At 49.1% G+C, this 21,607-nt stretch overlaps 1 protein-coding gene across 3 annotated transcripts; it reads left to right on the top strand.

The window, feature by feature from the left end:
* Positions 1 to 6,500: 6,500 nt before the first annotated feature.
* On the top strand, positions 6,501 to 21,277 carry ITFG2 (integrin alpha FG-GAP repeat containing 2). 3 transcript variants are annotated; one of them, XM_033223216.1, is made up of 12 exons: positions 6,501 to 6,728; positions 12,478 to 12,573; positions 13,155 to 13,196; positions 13,352 to 13,523; positions 15,935 to 16,074; positions 16,546 to 16,694; positions 17,408 to 17,505; positions 17,700 to 17,753; positions 17,849 to 17,949; positions 18,934 to 19,051; positions 20,157 to 20,330; positions 20,407 to 21,277. In XM_033223216.1, exons 1-12 carry the CDS (start codon positions 6,633 to 6,635, stop codon positions 20,508 to 20,510), a joined length of 1,344 nt encoding a protein of 447 aa, XP_033079107.1. In that variant the 5' UTR covers positions 6,501 to 6,632; the 3' UTR covers positions 20,511 to 21,277. The 3 variants fall into 3 exon arrangements, with proteins under 3 accessions (XP_033079107.1, XP_033079105.1, XP_033079106.1); XM_033223214.1 differs by having other exon boundaries at positions 20,157 to 21,277; XM_033223215.1 differs by lacking the exons at positions 12,478 to 12,573; positions 13,155 to 13,196 and having other exon boundaries at positions 6,505 to 6,728; positions 20,157 to 21,277.
* Positions 21,278 to 21,607: the final 330 nt, after the last annotated feature.

Genomic DNA, 21,607 nt, shown 5'->3' with positions numbered 1-21,607 from the left:
TGTCTGGGTCCTCTTGGTATTTCAGAAGTAGTAGATTCTTACCCCTGCAGCCAACAATCATCACTAACTCATTAAGCATTTATGGGGTAAGCCTAGCACTGTACTGACAGCATCACATGAGTTAAACTTAATCTTTGCAACCATCCTACAAAGAAGGTATCACTCTAATAACCCTATTTACAGATAAGAAAACCAAGACTCAGAAGTGAAATGGAAAGGTATGCCTGAAATGGGAGGTCTCTGAATTAATCCAGACTCTCCCATGAGGTTCATTTGGCTGTGGGCAAGTCTTGAGCTTCTTTCCTCATCTGTAAAAATTGAAAGCATTCCTAAGGTTTCTTCCAGCTCTGCATCCTGTAGGATTCCAAGAATGTAAAACTGCATTTAACTGTGGAACATTTAGAGATAAGTCTTAGTTTATGTAACATTAAAACTGTCTAGTGAGGATGTTTTGTTAAAATGCCTACAAGTCTAAGCCTAAAAATAATCGTACCACATACTCAAGTCTGCCCTGGGTCAGTGCTACAAGTTCATTTCCCAGTCAGTTGTCCCTTCCTACCAACACTTAAATTTTTCCATATGCAGAGAAATGTGCCCGAATAAAGAAAGGCTAGTAGCAAGCAGTACTGTGAGCTGTTAACAAGCTTTGCAAGTGGTCTCCAGGAAAAATTAAAATAGGGTTTATCTTGTCCTAGTGCTGGTTCTAACATCGAGTTCTATGCATTTTTATCTTCCAAGTATTTCTCCTCCCTCCACACTAGTATCACCCCCTCCCATCACCATGCACTCCAGCCTGCTCTCCTGCAAAAGGCTCCTATCTTGGATTCCCTCCTGCCCCACCTGCAGTTCACTCTGTACTGCATCCAAATCGTGTCCCTCCGAGTACTTCAATCACTTTCGATGATTTCCCATCCCATTTAGGCTAAAGAATCCTTATGGCCCACAAAACCCCACGAGGCTTGGCAAAGTGCACTTAACACTTGCCCTCTATACCAGCTCTGCCACTCTGAGGGTGAATGGTGAACTGTATTCCATTTCCACTGGAGAAAAAATATGTGAAAGGCACTTCATGCAGGACTAGTAAAGTGTAGTATCTTTTTTTTTTTTTTTTGAGATGGAGTCTCCCCCGTCACCCAGGCTGGAGTGCAGTGGCGCGATCTCCGCTCACTGCAAGCTCCGCCTCCCAGGTTCACGCCATTCTCCTGCCTCAGCCTCCCGAGTAGCTGGGACTACAGGCGCCGCCACCACACCCAGCTAATTTTTTTGTATTTTTAGTAGAGACGGGGTTTCACCGTGTTAGCCAGGATGGTCTCGATCTCCTGACCTCGTGATCCGCCCGTCTCGGCCTCCCAAAGTGCTGGGATGACAGGCTTGAGCCACTGCGCCCGGCCTAAAGTGTAGTTATCTTTTTAGAAAATGTCATTACTGGAAAAGAAAGTTAGAAACCAGAACTACTCATACCTTATTCCTGTTACGTCTCAGTGACTAATTTTCCCTTTCCAAATGCAAAACACCTCAGAACCTTACAAGTTGAAATGACAGTGCACTAAGGGCAGTGCTGAATAAAACCAATGTATGAATCTGGACATGGTAAGTAAGGAAAATTTGTTCTCTTTCTGGAATTCGTTATTGCTACCTTATGGCTACAGTTCCCCAGTTGTTTGCCAACCTCAGATAATGTGGATGCATTAACTATCCCCCGTTAGAAAACCTAGGAATAATAAAAACATTAATTTATCCAGTACTAAATGACACTATACCAATTTTTTTAATTTTTTTTTTTTTTTTTTTTTGAGACGGAGTCTCGCTCTGCCGCCCAGGCTGGAGTGCTGTGGCCGGATCTCAGCTCACTGCAAGCTCCGCCTCCCGGGTTTACACCATTCTCCTGCCTCAGCCTCCCGAGTAGCTGGGACTACAGGTGCCCGCCACCTCGCCCGGCTAGTTTTTTGTATTTTTTTAGTAGAGACGGGGTTTCACCGTGTTCACCAGGATGGTCTTGATCTCCTGACCTCGTGATCCGCCTGTCTCAGCCTCCCAAAGTGCTGGGATTACAGGCTTGAGCCACCGCGCCCGGCCTTTTTTTTTTTTTTTTTTTTTTTTTTTGAGACGGAGTCTTGCTCTGTTCCCCAGGCTGGAGTGCAGTGGCGCAATCTCGGCTCGCTGGAACCTCCACGTCCCGGGTTCAAGCAATTCTGTCTCAGCCTCCCAAGTCGCTGGGACCACAGGTGCATGCCACCACGCCTGGCTAATTTTTGTGTTTTTAGCAGAGACAGGGTTTCACCATATTGATCAGGCTAGTCTTAAACTCCCGACCTCAGGTGATCCACCCACCTTGACCTCCCAAAGTGCTGGGATTACAGGCGTGAGCCACTGCACCCTGCCACGCTATACCAATTTGAGACACAAAGTGAGAGTGAATGGTCTCAGGGATGATTAAGAAAAAGCAATGCCTTTGTGAATGTTGAGGGTCCTTTGGCTAGAAGAGAGGATCAGCCTGTATATTCCATATTCCATAGGATCTTCAGTCTCCTGTTTTAGAAGTGCATCAGACATAAACTGATTTGTATTTTTTTAGGTGAAACAAAGTTAACCATTTTAAATTCAAGTTTGGTGGCATTTAGTCTTTACAGTGTTATCTAGTTCCAAAAGGTCCTCCTCATTCTTTTGTGTTTTAACCCTATCTCCCAGTGTTTAAGTGACACAGTGACAATGAACTTATCCATCAGTAGTCCTGAGCAGACAACCCTGATGAGTTAGTTCTAGGATCAAAGCTTCCCAGAGTTTGTGGTGCATTTTAATCGGGGCAAACTTGAGGAAGGCAGTGAAACTAAGTAGAGCTCTGAATAACAGCATTTCACTCAGTGCAGAGCTGTCCCACACTACTCTGCCCAGTTTCTAGGTCAAAAAACATACCTTTCTGACACTTTAATATGCTAAGGTGTACCATGAATGAGAGAGGGGAGGGGGAAATGGTGATATAAGCCACACTGAGCCCATTAAGAAGCCCTGGGCCCTGCCCCCAAGGTGGTGAGGCTCTGGGCCTCATGTTTTGAAAAATCTTTGGAGACCCTGTCTTACCTGGGCACCCTGGGCAAACAGAAACCACTCTGTCTACTGTTGGAGGATGAAGTAGACAATCTTCCTAGAAATGCTTCCCACTTAATCCCCCCATTCCGGCCTATGGAGATTTGTATTGTTTGTAAAGAATATGCCACCCATACAACTGTATCCATGTCACCTAACCAGGAAGATACCCTAAGTAGACAGTGCTGGGGAGTAAGATAAAAACCAGCAGAAAGAGTGCTTGGCTTAGACAAGATGGAGTTTTAGATGGTGCCCAAAGAGACCTAGCAACCATCCAACTAGAAAGGGGTCAAGGCCGGGCGCGGTGGCTCAAGCCTATAATCCCAGCACTTTGGGAGGCCGAGACAGGCGGATCACGAGGTCAGGAGATCGAGACCATCCTGGCTAACACGGTGAAACCCCGTCTCTACTAAAAACTACAAAAAACTAGCTGGGCGAGGTGGCGGCGCCTGTAAGCCCAGCTACCCGGGAGGCTGAGGCAGGAGAATGGCGTGAACCCGGGAGGCGGAGCTTGCAGTGAGCTGAGATCCGGCCACAGCACTCCAGCCTGGGTGACAGAGCGAGACTCCGTCTCAAAAAAAAAAAAAAAAAAAAGAAAGGGGTCAAGACCAGGAGTGCTCTTTGTGGAGCCAGGGATCTGTCCATATGGCTTTGCAATGCCTAGTCATAAAAAACACTCACTGTACTTAAAGTAACGGACGCAAGGTGGGGAGAGACCCAGGCATGGAAGGACTTAATTTGTGCCCTATTTCTTGGAGACCTATCTTTTCTGCCTTTCTCACTTTATTTGGCTCTCTTGACAAAAGCCAAAAAGCATGGTATAGAAGTTGTGATCATAAAGCTGGGCACGGTGGCTCATACCTGTAATCCCAGCACTTTGGGAGGCTGAGGCGGGAGGCCGAGCACTTTGATCACCTGAGGTCAGGAGTTCAAGACCAGCCTGGCCAACATGGTGAAACCCCGTCTCTACGACAAAAAAAAATTAGGTGTAATCGTGGACACCTGTAATCCCAGCTACTCGGGAGGCTGGGACAGGACAATCACTTGAACCCGGGAGGCGGAGGTTGCGGTGAGCCAAGATTGTGCCATTGCACTCCAACCTGGGCAAGAAGAGTGAAACTGTCTCAAAAAAGTAAAAAAGAAGTTGTGATCATAATTACATGACCTTCATGGCAAATATACTCTACAATTAAAAACAGACACCCCGTGTCACAGAAAGATCCAGACCAAGAAACCCAAATGATGAGGAAGATAAAACTGCAGGCATTGGGGAATCCTGAGTTGGGTTCTGATCTTAGATAACTGGGTCAGGCTAAGGCACCTGATGACAGAAGCTGGGTGATCTCATCCCTTGTTCTGAGTTATTTAGTAATATATTTCTTTTAAAACCACTTTAGAGGTAAACTTTTTTTTTTTTTTTTTTGAGACAGAGTCTCACTGTTACCCAGCCTGGAGTGCAGTGGTACCATCTTGGCTCACTGCAACCTCTGCCTCTTGGGCTCAGGAGATCTTCCTGCCTCAGCCTCCTGAGTAGCTGGGACCACAGGCATGCACCACCATGCCCAGCTAATTTTTGTATTTTTGGTGGAGTCATGGTTCTGCCATGTTGTCCAGGCTGGTCTTGAACTCCTGAGCTCAAGCGATCTGCCTGCCTCAGCCTCCAAAAGTGCTGGAATTAACAGGCATGAGCCTCCACAGCCAACCTAGAGGTGAATATTTTGATACTGGTTTTGGTTTTCCCACCCCTTAAAACCTAATACGAAGCTCAGGGTTTGAACTTGGATGAGAGAATAGAGATGGGGTAGAACATGGGGTGAGGGAGCATATACCTGCTCTGTAAATGAGAACATGTATTCAGAGCACCAGGAATACCTGCGGGACCCAGTGCCTTTTAATGGACCTGGCCATCCCACAGTACACAACCAGAAATATGAGCTTGTAACACAGTTCAGCCTCAGAATATATCTCAGTCTCCAGCATTTGTCCAGACTTCCTCCAGTTTACTGTTCTGACCTGCTGTTCTTTCTTACCTTATCTAGCTGTCAGATCCACTGGGACATCTAGGAAAAAATCTGCCACCCGCTTCCCCCAAAAAAAGGTCTTGCCCTCCAGCCTCCTCCCACTATGTACAGACATAGAAAGTAGGGACAAGCCAGGCATGGTGGCTTACACCTGTAATCCCACCTACTCCTACTCGGGAGGCTGAGACACGAGAATCTCTTGAGCCTGGGAGGCAGAGGTTGCAATGAGCCCAGATCGCACCACTGCACTCCAGCCTGGGTGACAGAGCAAGACTCTCAAAAAAAAAAAAAGAAAAAAAGGAACAGCCCCTGGTCCAAAATCCCAGATAAGGTAGATATCATTTTTTTTGAAACACCAAGTGTGAGTCAACCTGGGTTTATAGACCTAAATCTAAAACTGTATTGAACACCTGTATGATTTCATAAATATTGTCCTGATTGATGAGGCACCCCAAAGAAAGAACTGGATTCAACATGGAAAGAAAGAATCCCAAGAAGCCAGCCATGAGAGTGACAGTCCCATCTGTGCTAGAAGAGTAAGGCCCCTGAGGGTAAGATGCATGAGCTTTGTGCTGGGGGACCACAAGACAGAGCAGATCCAGAATCCAGGCGACTGTCACTTCCAGTCTGAAAACTTTCCTAGGAACTATGATAGTAAATGATGGAAAAGCCCTAGGGTTTGGGATCAAACAGTTCTGGTTGGAGCACGCACCCCGCCTCACAATCCTTCCTTCTGCCGTTTTACTTAATCTTGCTGAACCTGTTTTCCTCTACCAAAAAAAAAAAACAAAACAAAACAATACAAGCTCACCTAGTGGCTGAACTAATTATGTGAAATATGTGAAATGTGCTTTGCAGCAGGTGGCTTTTAAACTATGGACCAGAAAACACACACACTGTAAAAAAAAAAAAAAAATTTTTTTACATTACAAGCCAGTATACACATATAAGTATATACAATTGAAACAAGGTTTCACAAAAACTATACTTACCTTACTACTTGGGAGTCACTTGATATATTCTATTGTATTTAATTTTTTATATGCTGATTGCAACTCACTACATTGTTTTTACTCTTAATGGGTAGCTAGCTGTTTAAAAACACTTTTCAAAACCATGCAATTATCAGTGATTACGAAGATTAGTAAGATTCTCAGGAATGGTCTGATGGCTAGGAATTTTCATTGCCAGGGAAACAAAGCAAAAAGGTCAAGGTTACTAGGTCAAGCCCTTGAGAGCCCTGTTGCCAAGGGAACAGATCGGCCACGTCAGGGTTGGTTTACCCATGGGCTGCAGCCCTGTGGAGAAAAGGAGTGGGCCTGTCACTCACATCAGAGGTGGTAAGCCCGCCTCCAAGCCCGGAAGACCCGCCTCCTCTCTGAGGTTAAAGGAGGAAGGCAGAGATTGGAGGTTCAGGCAGTGACGTAACTTGCTGCTTTAGGTGGCCTTCCGCTCTGGCGGCTGTCGCGACGGGGGTTCAGGGAACATTTATTGGGGCTCACCGCTCCCTCTGCTCTTGGAGGTGCCATGAGATCGGTTAGCTACGTGCAGCGCGTCGCGCTGGAGTTCAGCGGGAGCCTCTTCCCGCACGCTATCTGCCTTGGAGACGTTGATAACGATACGGTAGGTGCATGCGCACTGCAAGAGACAGCCTGGATCTGTGCAGGGACGGCGCAAGGGAAGTGGAACAGGCCGCCCGAGCGTGCCACGTGAGCGTGAGCATGCGCGCTGTGGCTAGGATGGAGCGCTAAAGAGAAAAACTTTATTGATAGCTTCAGTGTTCGTGGTTGATTTTGTTCCCTGGGAGGGTGGGTTGGTTGGTTGGTTGGTTGGTTTTTGAGACAGAGTCTCCCTCTTTCACCCAGGCTGGTGTGCAGTGGCGCGATCTCCGGTCACTCCAACCTCCACCTCCCGGGTTCAAGCGATTCTCCTGCCTTAGCCTCTTGAATAGCTGGGATTACAGGAGTCCGCCACCACGCCCAGCTAATTTTTGTATTTTTAGTAGAAACGGGGTTTCACCATTGGCCAGGCTGGTCTCGAACTCCTGACCTCATGTGATCCCTCCTCGCCCTCCCAAAGTGCTGGCATTAGAGGCGTGAGCCACCGCGCCCGGCTCCTGGGAGTATTTTTTAAGTGGGATAGATAGTTGATCCCTCGGCCTGATTCCGTCAAGTGTTCACTGGAGGAGCCTGGTAAACTCTGGTGGCCGTTTTCTGGATCACTGTTTCTGAGTTAAGCCTCCTGCAGTGGCGTCACCTCTCAAATCACTTACTTTGGCTGGACGCAGTGGCTCACGCCTGTAATCCCACCACTTTGGGAGGCCGAGGCGGGCGGATCACCTGAGGTCAGGAGTTCGAGACCAGCTTGGCCAACGTGGTGAAACCCCGTCTCTACTAAAAATACAGAAATTAGCCGAGTGTGGTTGTGCGCGCCTCAGATCCCAGCTACTTGGGAGGGTGAAGCACGAGAATCGCTTACACCCGGGAGGCGGAGTTTGCAGTGAGCCAAGATCCCGCCCACTGCACTCCAGCCTGGGCCACAGTGCAAGACTTCGTCTGGAAAAAAAAAAAAAAAAAAAAAAAAATCACCTTTTTTTTTTTTTCTTTTTTTGAGACGGAGTCTCGCTCTGCCACCCAGGCTGGAGTGCAGTGGCCGGATCTCAGCTCACTGCAAGCTCTGCCTCCCGGGTTTACGCCGTTCTCCTGCCTCAGCCTCCCGAGTAGCTGGGACTACAGGTGCCCGCCCCCTCGCCCGGCTAGTTTTTTGTATTTTTAGTAGAGACGGGGTTTCACCGTGTTAGCCAGGATGGTCTTGATCTCCTGACCTCGTGATCCGCCCGCCTCGGCCTCCCAAAGTGCTGGGATTACAGGCGTGAGCCACCGCGCCCGGCCTAAAAAAAAATCACCTTTAAAAGCCGCCAAGTGGAAATAACAATGCCGCTCTCCCTGTGGCTCCGCCCTTTCGAAGACTTCTCAGAACCTCCTCCTACCCTCACAGAATTAAGCACACCGTCTGTGCTTAATATAGGCATTAAACTAAAAGTCTGCTGCTGTTAGGCTTGGCCCACTCGGCTGGAACAGATTGGGGTATTTCCCTGCCTCGCTCTCCCGCCAGGGTAACAATCGCCGCCACAACCCAGTGTTAATAACGTCCGGTTTCTTCAGTGCCTGCTTCATGGTAGATGCGGGTGCCTGGCGACTTGTGCTACACCTTGGTTGAATTACAGAAACAATCTCCACCAACCTTTTCTCTCCTCAGCAGTCGTTCCTCTTTATTTTTTTTTTTATTTATTTATTTTTGAGACGGAGTCTCACCCTGTCCCCCAGGCTAGAGTGCAATGGAGTGCAGTGGCTTGATTTGGGCTCACTGCAACCATTGCCTCCCGGGCTCAAGCGCCTCAGCCTCCCAAGTAGCTGGAATTACAGGTGCCTGCCACCACGCCCGACTACTTTTTGTGTTTTTAGTAGAGATGGGGTTTCACCATGTTGGCCAGACTGGTCTTGAACTCCTGACCTCGTGATCAGCTCACCTCGGCCTCCCAAAGTGCTGGAACTACAGGTGTGAGCCACCGCGCCCAGCCCTTCTTCTCATTTTTTAAATAAATTACCACAGGTCAAGCTGGTAAAACAATGCCTGGCACACAGTTTAGTGCTCTTAAGTGTTCGTGGTGGTGTGAGCATTTTATTCTGTTTTTCTGCAAATCTTTATTGAGCTGCTCATTATGCACCAAGGACTCTGCTACATTCTGGGAATTCAAAAATGAAGGAGAGAATTCCAGTCCTCAATAGCTCATAATCAAGTTGTGTAATAGTCACCGGGTAATAAAATGTAATGAGATGCATTGACTGAAATATGTGGAGGATTCTCCGGTGGAGCATTAAAGGGAATAGTGTCTGATGCTCTTTTTTTTTTTTTTTTTTTTTGCAGACTTTATCTTTTTTTTCATTATGTATTTCATATTTCTAATGCAAAGCACTGGATTGCCCCCTTCTACCCTCTGCCCTGTCTCCCTACGGGGTCTCCCTGCTTCACACTTCCTTCACTGTCCTGTGCTTCTTTCCCACCGCCCCCTAGTGCTGTGATGGAGAAGGTATTTTAAGAGGCTTCTTTTGACTCTACCCCCTCTGGGGAGGAAAGAATTATTCTCATAAATTTGTATTGTGTTTTCTGGGCTTTCGTGTTTCTTCATGAACTGCCAAGCCGTCCAATTTTATGAGAAAATCAGGGGAGGAATTTTTTAATTTTTTTTGTTTTTTACAGAGACAGGGTCTCACTCTGTTGTCCAGGCTGGAGTGCAGTGGTGCAATCATAGCTCATTGCAGCCTTGAACTCCTGGGCTCAAATGATCCTACTGCCTGCCCCAACCTCCTGCGTAGCTGGGACTACAGGTGCCTGCCATCACGTCTGGCTGATTTTTTTTAATGTTTTGTAGAGATGAGGTCTCACTGTGTTAACCAGGCTGGTCTCAAACCTCTGGCTTCAAGCAGTACACTGGCCTCGGTGTCCGAAAGTGCTGGAATCACAGGTGTAAGCAACCTCTCCAGGCCACGTTTTTAAACAGTAAATTATCAAAGCACCTTCAGATATACATTATTTTCCATTTTATCTGATTGCCTTCTTTGTTTAAAAGCATTCCCTTTTTTTCATAGCTTTATAGCACCACCTTTTTTGAAATTGTATTTGTCTAAACGAATTACACTATTATTCACTTCTACAATATTAGATATACTATCATTTTTTTCACCTGAGTTGTAAGCTCCATAAGGATAGGAATGTTTTAATCTGTTTTTTCCACTGCTATATTCTCAACACTTAGAACAGTGTAGGCACTGGCCGGGAGTGATGGCTCACGCCTGTAATCCCAGCACTTTGGGAGGCTGAGATGGAAGGATCATTTGAGTCTAGGAGTTCAAGACCAGCCTGAGCAACACAGTGAGACCCCATCTTTACAAAAAAATGAAAAAATTAGCCAGGTGTGGTGGTGCGTGCCTGTAGTCCCAGCTACTCCGGAGGCTGAGGTGGGAGGATTACTTGAGCCTAGGAAGCTGAGGCTGCAGTGTGATGCAGTGAGCCATGATCACACTACTGTACTCCAGCTTGGGCAACAGAGTGAGACTGTCTCAAACAACAAAAAAACAGAAAGAAAAGAAATAAGAAACATCAACTAATAGAAGGTTTGATTTAAAAAAAACTAGTTTTATGCTTCTGTGATCTGATATTCTCACCAGAAACTCCCATAACAGTTATAACAATTAAAAAAGAAATCAAAGATTTTTTTTTTTTTTTTTGAGACGGAGTTTCACTCTTATCCCAGGCTGGAGTGCAGTGGAGTGCAGAGGTTCACTGCAACCTCTGCCTCCCAGGTTCAAGCGATTCTCCTGCTGGGATTCCAGGCATGAGCTACCACGCTCAGCCAGAAATCAAAGATTCAAATACATTCCAATTCGTTTCTAACTTTTCCTTACTATTCACCTGTTATCTCTGTTGCCTTTAGGACTAAATTTCTTGAGAGTATAATATTAGTTCAGTGTGTTCTGGGGACAGGAAGGGGATGTTGGCTGTACCCCAAGAGGAGATCATAAAGCAATTTGCGGAAGTGGGGTTTGAAGCCACTTGGTTAACATCTTGAGCCCCTGTAAAGGGCAGCTACCCAGATACAGATGGTGGAGAGGCTCCATACAGGGACCTCCCTTCCCTAGAGCTTAGCCATCACTTGAGGGCCCTGGAGGCCCAGAGTGGGGAGCGGCCCCTTCAGGCTCTACCCCCTCAGGCCCCACCATCCTGTGTGGTTCCCACATACACCTCAAGATCAAAAGGCCTTGCTAGAGGAGGGAGGGCCCCAAGAGTTCACTTTGTCTTTTTATTTGGCCCTTGATTAAATATGAGGTCTGAAGTTAGATTCTCCAAAACTCCACCATCTTGGGCTGTTTTCAAAACGTGTCCCATTTGTAATGGGCAAATGCAAAGAGCCGAAGTCAGGCACGTGTAGCCTAGAGCTATTCAGGTGGCATACTTTTCTGGGGTGGGCCATAAATTGTGTGTAGCCTCAATTTCTGTAACCTCTCCTACCCCCTAACACACACACCCCCAGATGGAAATAAAGAACTGGGAAACTATAGCTGTGTTGGCCCCAAAAGATTGTGTGTTATGTTTTTTGAGACAAGGTCTTGTTCTGTCACCCAGGCTGGAGTACGATGGCACGATCATGGCTCACTGCAGCTTCAGCCTCCTGAGCTCAAGTGATCCTCCTTCCTCAGCCTCCTGAGTAGCTGGAACTACAGGTGTGCACCACCACACCTGGCTAATTTTTTTTTTTTTTTTTTGAGAGACAGGGTCTCACTCTGTCACCCAGACTAGAGTGCAGTGGTACAATCTTGGCTCACTCACTGCAACCTCTACCTCCTAGGCTCAAGCAATTCTCCTGCCTCGGCCTCCCGAGTAGTTGGGATCACAGGCATGCGCCACCATGCTTGGGTAATTTTTATATTTTTTGTAGAAACAAGGTTTCACCGTGTTGGCCAGGCTGATCTTGAATTCCTGAGCTCAACCAATCCACCTGCCTCCACCTCCCAGCTACTCCGGAGGCTACAGCCTCCGGAGTAGCTGGGACTACAGGCATGCACCACCACACCTGGCTAATTTTTTCATTTTTTTGTAAAGATGGGGTCTCACTGTGTTGCTCAGGCTGGTCTTGAACTCCTAGACTCAAATGATCCTTCCATCTCAGCCTCCCAAAGTGCTGGGATTACAGGCGTGAGCCACCACACCTGGCCTCACCTGGCAGATTTTTAAATTTTTTGTAGAAATGGGATCTTGCCATGTTGCCCAGGCTGGTCTCTAACTCTTGGCCTCAAGTGATCCACCCACCTCCACCGCCCAAAGCAGTGGGATTACAAGTGTGAGTCGTTGCACCTGGCCAGACTTTTTTTTTTTTTTTTTTTTTTTTTTTTTTTTTTTGAGACGGAGTCTCGCTCTGTCGCCCAGGCTGGAGTGCAGTGGCCGGATCTCAGCTCACTGCAAGCTCCGCCTCCCGGGTTCACGCCATTCTCCTGCCTCAGCCTCCCGAGTAGCTGGGACTACAGGCGCCCGCCACCTCGCCCGGCTAGTTTTTTTGTATTTTTTAGTAGAGACGGGGTTTCACCGTGTTAGTCAGGATGGTCTCGATCTCCTGACCTCGTGATCCGCCCGTCTCGGCCTCCCAAAGTGCTGGGATTACAGGCTTGAGCCACCGCGCCCGGCCCAGACTTTTAATAAAGTTGATGAAGAGGCAAGTTGAGGTCTTGTGATTTCTCTTGGTTAGGCTAAGTAGAGAAGAGCTTGAAGTGGTTCAGCAGAGTCCCATCCTAACACTTTCTTCTCTCTCCATTTGAAGTTAAATGAACTGGTGGTGGGAGACACCAGCGGGAAGGTGTCTGTGTATAAAAATGATGACAGTCGGCCATGGCTCACCTGTTCCTGCCAGGGAATGGTCAGTATTCACTTCCCTGGGCCTGGAGGGGGGAAGGGATCCCTTCTGTCCAGGGACAGCCTAGGATGATTCCCACACAGGTGCTCACCCATGTGTCCTGCCTCCCCAGCTACTGGGCCCGGCCACTGACTTGCAGCCAATTTGATTCAGGGAGGGCAGCCCCCAGCCAGGCTCGCATCTGTCCTCACACACGCATACATGTGCTGGGGTGTTTTTGTGTAGCGGAGTACTCCTTGACACTTCATGGACGTTGCCTAAGGTGGTCTGATCTTCTCGTCAAAAATGGGGACAATAATTTGAATAAGTCTAGAAATATGATAACCTAGCTCTATTAAATATAGAGTTCCTATTTTATTTAAGTTCAGATTGTCTTAACCACCTCAGGTCTTCGTGTTGCTGTCTGGGTAAACCAAACCTATAGCACAGTAGCTCAGTTAATAAAGATTATCACCATAGTTCATATGGCACAAGTTTTCAGTGAATGATGGTGGTTAGAAAACCTGCCTGCTCCTTGCTTCACAGAGATCGGGGAGTACTGGTCTCCCTTGGCGCCTCCCTGAGCCGCCCTTTCTCTCTTACAGCTGACTTGCGTTGGGGTTGGAGATGTATGTAATAAAGGAAAGGTAAGAACTATAGGGGACCTTTCTTGCTTCCTAGCTCACAGCGGAAATCAGTTGAAGGTTGAAGGCCTCAGCTCTGACCTCTGTGATCTGATTATCGGGCTTGTTTCCAAAACTCCCTCCCCAGTCCGTCTCTCCTATACCTCTGTTTGTCCTAGAACCTGTTGGTGGCAGTGAGTGCTGAAGGCTGGTTTCATCTGTTTGACCTGACACCTGCCAAGGTGTTGGATGCTTCTGGGCACCACGAGACACTAATGGGAGAGGAGCAGCGTCCAGTCTTCAAGCAGCACATCCCCGCCAACACCAAGGTCATGCTGATCAGCGACATCGGTGGGCATGCCTACCTTTCAGGCAGCCAGGAGAGTAGGAGTCAGTGGGTGCTAGAGCAGACCCCAAGGGATGGGGGTGAGAGGGAGAATCCGCATTCATTACTGCATTGGTTAGGTACTGGGCTCCCATGAGAAGCCAGGCATCGCTCAAGGCCCTGGAATAGCCGTAGTGAATAAATAGACCAAAATTGCTGCCCTCCTGGGCCTTATTATGAAGAGACAGAAAAGAAACAATATAGGCCAGGCGTGCTGGCTCTCGCCTGTAATACCAACGCTTTAGGAGGCTGAGGTCGGAGGATCACTTGAGGACAGGAGTTCCAGGCTGCAGTGAGCTGTGATCTTACCACTGCACTCTAGTGTGGGACCCTGTCTCTCTCTTTTTTTTTTTTTTTTTTTTCCTGAGACGGAGTCTCGCTCTGTCGCCCAGGCTGGAGTGCAGTGGCCTGATCTCAGCTCACTGCAAGCTCCGCCTCCCGGGTTCACGCCATTCTCCTGGCTCAGCCTCCCGAGTAGCTGGGACTATAGGCGCCCGCCACCTCGCCCGGCTAGTTTTTTGTATTTTTTAGTAGAGATGGGGTTTCACTGTGTTCGCCAGGATGGTCTCGATCTCCTGACCTCGTGATCCACCCGTCTCGGCCTCCCAAAGTGCTGGGATCACAGGCTTGAGCCACCGCGCCCAGCCTGGGACCCTGTCTCTCTTTAAAAAAGAAAGGAAAACAAAAGAAACACTATACATGTTGTAAGATAATTAAGTGGTATATTAGAAGGTAGTAAGTGCATGGCTGGATGCGATGGTTCATCCCTATAATCCCAGCACTTTGGGAGGCCGAGGCGAGTGGATCACTTGAGTTCAGGAGTTTCAGACCAGCCTGGTCAACACAGTGAAACTCTGTCTCTACTAAAAATACAAAAACTAGCCAGGCCTGGTGGCAGGCACCTGTTATCCCAGCTACTCAGCAGGCCGAGGCAGGAGAATCACTTGAATCTGGGAGGTGGAGGTGGCAGTGACCCAGGATCATGCCACTGTGCTCTAGCCTGGGCGCCAGACTCCATCTCCAAAAAAAAAGAGGATAGTAAGTGCAGCCGACCATGTGGCTCAGACCTGGAATCCCAGCACTCTGAGAGGCTGAGGCAGGCGGGTCCCTTAAGCTCAGGCGTTCGAGACCAGCCTGGCCAACGTGGTGAAACCCCATCTCCAGTAAAAACACAAAAATTAGGCTGGGTGCAGAGGCTCACGCCTGTAATCCCAGCACTTTGGGAGGCCGAGGTGGCCGGATCACGAGGTCAGGAGACCGAGACCATCCTGGCTAACACAGTGAAACCCCATCTCTACTAAAAATACAAAAAAAAAAAAGCCTGGTGTGGTGGCAGGCACCTGTAGTCCCAGCTACTTGGGAGGCTGAGGCAGGAGAATGGCAGGAACCTGGGAGGCGGAGCTTGCAGTGAGCTGAGATCACGCCACTGCACTCCAGCCTGGGCGACAGAGCGAGACTCCGTCTCAAAAAAAAAAAAAAAAAATAGCTGAGCGTGGTGGCATATGCCTGTAATCCCAGCTACTCTAGAGGCCGAGGCAGGAGAATTGCTTGAACCCAGGAGGTGGAGGTTGCAGTGAGCCGAGATTGTGCCACTGCGCTCCAGCCTGGGTGACACAGACTCTGTCTCAAAAAAAAAAAATAGTGGCCGGGCGCGGTGGCTCAAGCCTGTAATCCCAGCACTTTGGGAGGCCGAGACGGGCGGATCACGAGGTCAGGAGATCGAGACCATCCTGGCTAACACGGTGAAACCCCGTCTCTACAAAAAATTACAAAAAACTAGCCGGGCGAGGTGGTGGGCGCCTGTAGTCCCAGCTACTCGGGAGGCTGAGACGGGAGAATGGCGTAAACCCGGGAGGCGGAGCTTGCAGTGAGCTGAGATCCAGCCACTGTACTCCAGCCTGGGCGACAGAGCGAGACTCCGTCTCAAAAAAAAAAAAAAAATAGTAAGTGCGGTGGAGAAAATAATCGCAGAAAAGGCTAGAGTGTCGAGGTAGAGGTAGCAATTTTAAATGGAGTTGTTAGGGCTAAGTCCTCACTGAGAAGGTAACATTTGGTTAAAAAAAAAAAAGTGGCAAGCAAGGGAACCATACAGATAGGGGGCTTGTAGGTGGTGGGAGATACATGGGATGAATTGGGACACTTGAGTTGCATGTTTGAGAAGTATGAAGGCAGAGAGCGGATAGGAGCTGCGGAACAGATGGACCAAATGGATGGGCAAGATGCTGCCAATGCAGACGGGCGGGCGCTGACTGAGTGTGAAGTGAGCAGCACTGCAGATCGGGCATGAAGCCACACTGGCTAGAAGGTGCCACTGTTAGCAGAGGAGCCGGGGCTGCTTGTGGGACTCCAACACCCATCTTGTCTTTCATGCCCACAGATGGAGATGGGTGTTGTGAGCTGGTGGTGGGCTACACAGACCGTGTGGTGCGAGCTTTCCGCTGGGAGGAGCTAGGTGAGGGTCCCGAACATCTGACAGGGCAGCTGGTGTCCCTCAAGAAATGGATGCTGGAGGGTCAGGTAAGCAGCTGACTCCAGAGCAAGGCCCCAGAGAGCTGGGAAGAAGGACTCCTGGAAGAGGCAGTGGGAGAGCAGTCATGGGACAGGGCCAGGGTGGGGAGAAGTGAAGTCACCTTGTCAAGAGAGATCCAAAGACCATTTCGAATCAGGGGCTTAGGGGAAATTGCTAGTAACAGGCAAAGAGAAAGGCATGTTGGGCTAAGAATGAGGACTGTGAAGGTAGGTGTGGAGTGGGCCACATCAGGACCTAGACCCCAGCTGGGTCATACGCAGGGGAAAGCATGTGGTCTGTGTGGAGAGGACAGTGCCAGGCAGGAGCCCTGGAAACTCAAAATCCTTCCTCCTGCTGCTACCCTTGAAGCCCAGAGGGCTGTTCCCAGGACCCCTGCCCCGCCCCAACCCCCTGCCATTCTCTGCAGGGTCCCACTTCCTTCTGTCTCCCTCTCCCTTTAATCCCATTCCCTGGTGCAGGTGGACAGCCTCTCAGTGACTCTGGGGCCACTGGGTGTTCCTGAACTGATGGTGTCTCAGCCAGGCTGTGCTTATGCAATTCTACTGTGTACCTGGAAAAAGGACACTGGGTCCCCTCCTGCCTCTGAAGGGCCCACGGATGGCAGTAGGTAAGGGGGTACAGGCCTGTGGATGGTGTGGGGGTGCGTGGAAGCAGGATGGGCTCCCAGATGGCACGTGGTAGTAAAATGGGTCTGCAGTTGGCAGAGCTGCCTCATCTAGGTCCCAGCCCAAGCACCTTTGCCCCACTGGGGAAGATGACGTTAGGACCAAGGGAATCCTGGGCTGTCACTTTGTAGCACCTGAAAGAGGTCCTGAGATTCCAACCTGGCAGCCCCATCCCTGTCTTTTCTCTTTGCCACATGGGTCAGATAGGGTCAGTGGTAGGTTTCTTTTTTTTTTTTTTTTTTTTTTTGAGACGGAGTCTCGCTCTGTCGCCCAGGCTGGAGTGCAGTGGCGTGATCTCGGCTCACTGCAAGCTCCGCCTCCCGGGTTTACGCCATTCTCCTGCCTCAGTCTCCCGAGTAGCTGGGACTACAGGCGCCCGTTATCTCGCCCGGCTAGTTTTTTGTATTTTTTAGTAGAGACGGGGTTTCACCATGTAGACCAGGATGGTCTCAATCTCCTGACCTCGTGATCCACCCGTCTCGGCCTCCCAAAGTGCTGGGATTACAGGCTTGAGCCACCGCGCCCGGCCTAGTCAGTGGTAGGTTTCTAAGCTGATTCAAATCCCAGACGCTCTTGCAGGGATATAGGCTACAAAGGGCTGGAGAACTCAGCTCACTTGGTCTCTCGCTTGATCCTTCCACCCTTCTGTACACAGGGAGAACCCAGCTACCCGAGATGTGGTGCTGCACCAGACATCTGGCCGTATCCACAACAAGAATGTCTCCACTCACCTAATTGGCAACATCAAACAAGGTGAAAGTGCGGTAGGGGTGAGGGAGGGAGATGAGGGGCAGTCGTCAGTTCTGGAAGAGTGGAGATCTATAGCTTGCCCCTCATTCCGAGCCCTGTCCTTTCCCTGCTGCTGCAGAATACCCCTCTCCCCGTAGGCTCTGACCTTGCCTTGCCCTTGACGTTTTCTTCCTCTGGTCCTCCTGTCCTACCCACAGGCCACGGCACTGAGAGTGGTGGCTCTGGCCTCTTTGCCCTGTGCACCCTGGATGGTGAGCAATGCTGGGATGGGGCGTGGGGGCTGTATCCCTGTAGGGTCTGCTCGGGGCCTATCCCACCCGTGCTCAGCCTGCCTCTCCCCCGACAGGGACACTGAAGCTCATGGAAGAAATGGAAGAAGCAGACAAGCTGCTGTGGTCAGTGCAGGTGGATCACCAGCTCTTTGCCCTGGAGAAACTGGATGTCACCGTGAGTGGAAAACCTGGCAAAGCAGAACATTCTTGCGTTTTCCACATGGAGAGATGAGATTTGGAATAATCAGGCTATTCTCACATCCCAGGGAACTCCCAACCTTTATCTTTAGTCTCTGTGTTTTTTTTTTTTTTTTTTTTTTTTTTTTTTTTGAGACAGGGTTTCCATCTATCACCTAGGCTGGAGTGCAGTGGCATGATCTTGGTTCACTACAACCTTTGTCTGAAGCCATCCTGTCACCTCAACCTCCTGAGAAGCTGGGATTACAGGCGTGTGCCCCCACACTTGGCTAATTTTCCTAAACTTTTTGTAATGATGAGATCTCACCATATATGGTTTCAAACTCCTGGGCTCAAGCAATCCTCTCGTCTTGGCCTCCCAAAGTGTTGGAATTACAGGCGTAAGCCACTGTGCCTGGCCTTAAGTCTCTTTAGATAGGTCTAAATCCATCTGAAGCGAGTTTGTTCCCTCTTACTCTACCGTATTTAACGCTATACCGTGCTGTTAGAAGTCTGTCATTTCCATAACTTCAGCAGAAGTAATAGCCCCAAAGAAAAGTTACTGTAAGAGCCTGGAAGTATGTTATTTGTCCCAACTCCAGAGGCGTATTTTGTAGGTTTCTCTTGTCCATATATAAATCTCTATTTAATGTCACTATGGCCCCTGAATCAGCAGGTAGGGGCTACACTTTATATTGCCATCAGGCATGCTTGTTGGTTTAGGAGAAGAGGCAGACCTGGGTTTGAGTCCTGATTCTGCTGCCTCCTAGCTGAGTGGCCTTGGGTGAGTGACTCTATTTCTATAAGCTGAGGTTTCCTCAGTATACTACTTCCTACGGTGGCTGTGAGTATTATGTGACAGCTCATTTGACAGTCCCGTTTACTACCCAACCCGTGGGTGAAATTCCTCCCCAGCTGGCTGTTTGTCATCCAGAGTCCCGTGCACAGCTCCTTTATGTTCCTTGTCTCTGGCCTTTTCCAGGGCAACGGGCATGAGGAGGTAGTTGCATGCGCCTGGGATGGACAGACGTACATCATTGACCACAACCGCACCGTTGTCCGCTTCCAAGTGGATGAAAATATCCGTGCCTTCTGTGCAGGTGACCCCCGCCCCCATGGCCCCTTTCCGACCACACTGAAATTAGACAGGTGTGTTAGATATGCCAGGGAAGCGTTTGCCCCTCACTTCCCTTTCTGCCATATCCCCTGATGGAAGTCTTCATTCACCAGTGAGTTCTTCAGCTCTTTTGTTTGGGGGTGAGGGGTGGTCACTACATTGCCATCTTGACAATCGTAAATAAGAAATAAAAGACAGCAGCCTCTCCACCACGGAATTTTTTTTTTTTTTTTGAGTCGGAGTCTCGCTCTGTCGCCTGGGCTGGAGTGCAGTGGCTGGATCTCAGCTCACTGCAAGCTACGCCTCCCGGGTTTACACCATTCTCCTGCCTCAGCCTCCCGAGTAGCTGGGACTACAGGTGCCGCCACCTCGCCCAGCTAGCTTTTTGTATTTTTTAGTAGAGACGGGGTTTCCCCGTGTTAGCCAGGATGGTCTCGAACTCCTGACCTCGTGATCCGCCCATCTCGGCCTCCCAAAGTGCTGGGATTACAGGCTTGAGCCACCGCGCCTGGCCACCGCGGAATATTTTAAAGAATGGAATGAGTTTTATCATCTGTCTGGGATGTGTGAAGACATCAGGAAGTTCTTTTCCACCTGAGCGTGCCAGGTCTCTGTGGAGAAAGGTCTCCTAGAACATTTTCATTCGTTCCAAATCAGGGGCCTTGGGAGGCAGCACTCACTCTCTGGGTGACTGCGGGATGCCTTTGGAAGGAGGGATCGGCACCTAAGAGAAGCCTTACTTTCTGATCGTGTTCTGCTAGTCTCGCCCTTGGGCGAGCAAGGCCGTCCGTCATCACTCCAGGGATATCACTGAGATGGGAAAATCAACAGATAACACCTTTTTGGATTCTGTTCTGCCTGGGTTTTGTTGCTATGGTTTTTCTACATCTGAAGTGAGTCAGGTCTTTTCCCATCTTAATCTGTTTTACTGAGTTCCTAACAGAGAACAAATAGAGAACCTTTAATTTTTTTTCTGACATCAGTGGGAGGATAGGAAGTGCTGACTCGAAGGTCTGTGTCTTGCTGTCTGCCCCCCACCACCAGCACTGAAACTTCCTGACCTTTGTCTCCCTGCCCACGTCTTCCAGGCCTGTATGCCTGCAAAGAGGGCCGTAACAGCCCCTGCCTCGTATATGTCACTTTCAACCAGAAGATCTATGTGTACTGGGAGGTGCAGCTGGAGCGGATGGAGTCTACCAATCTGCTGAAACTGCTGGAAACCAAGCCGGAGTACCACAGCCTGCTGCAGGAGCTGGGTGTGGGTGAGTCCCAGAAAAGCCAGTGGCCCAGGTGCCCAGGAGACCCTCAGCCTCTTACCCACCCCTTCTTGGCTCGCAGATCCCGACGACCTCCCTGTGACTCGTGCCCTGCTTCACCAAACGCTCTACCATCCAGACCAGCCGCCACAGTGTGCTCCCTCAAGCCTCCAAGATCCCACCTAGCCATACTGGCCTCAGAGCTGGTGAAGGATTCTTCCGAACCCCCACCCTACTCCCTAAAGGTATCTGTGATATTGGCAGGATAGGGAACATGCATTACAGAAATGCAGGATTTGACTCTGGGCGTGAAAGAGGGCAGCAACGCTAGGGTGACCATGAACTATATAGACCTCGCAGTCTTTTTGGTGAAAGAAGAGACAAGTGGACCCTCTCCCCATTTCCTTGTGGACCTCACCCATCACGCCAGCAGGGTCATAGAACCCTGGCCTTGTTCCCTTGTTCCAGATCATCTGGGACATGTCCCACTTCCCACTTCGACTGTGTTGAAAACAGAGACTTGTTTGCGTGGCCCCAACACCCATAAGGAAACCAGGCTTTAGGCCCAGGGGAGTAGTGGAGGTACTTAAGATGGTACACCCCATCTTAAGCTCTGTCTTCCATGGCACGATTGCAAGTTCTTGACATTAGTAATTGTTAAAGGAATGGCAAACTGTTTTGCTTTGAGGGATCTTTCTGCAGTCTGGTCTCACCCATGTTCCTAGCAACCCTGAGGTGATTTTCCTCCATGTACCAAAGCAGCTAGCTGGGTCAGTGCTTTCTCGTGTTGCCATATTCTTCAGGTATTAGTGAGCTTCAGAAGCCCTGCTCCCGTTTTTCCACCCACCCATTCCCCCGTAAAAGAGCTTATTGTCTCTAAGACAACAGACATTTAAAATGTGATGCAGGTTTATGATCCAGACCACAATCAGAATTATAGCTTGGGTCATTTATGTGCCGTCTGTTCTTGATTCTCTGTGCTCTAAGTCAGTGTTTTTCAAACGGTGGTTGCAGTCCCTTGGTGGATCATGGCCAGCATTTTTAGAATAGGTAGAATAGAATAAAGTAAAATAGAAAACAGCAGAATACATTGCTCGCAGTGTAGGTGAGTATTGTTTTGTTACAGTCATATGTGCGCGTGTGTACTGAGTGCCATGTGAAATGTATTCCTGCTGTGGTCAGAGGAGTTTGAAAGCCATTGCTTTCAGATTGCTCTCCATTACACTGACCCTAGTCAGGTGGGTCAGCCTGGGCGAGGGCCCACATTTCCATTTCCTTTCTGT

The sequence above is a fragment of the Trachypithecus francoisi genome, unplaced genomic scaffold, assembly GCF_009764315.1.
Source record: "Trachypithecus francoisi isolate TF-2019V2 unplaced genomic scaffold, Tfra_2.0 Lachesis_group11, whole genome shotgun sequence".
In the NCBI taxonomy this organism is placed as follows: Eukaryota; Metazoa; Chordata; class Mammalia; order Primates; family Cercopithecidae; genus Trachypithecus; species Trachypithecus francoisi.
This window is presented reverse-complemented; position numbering and strand designations above follow the sequence as displayed.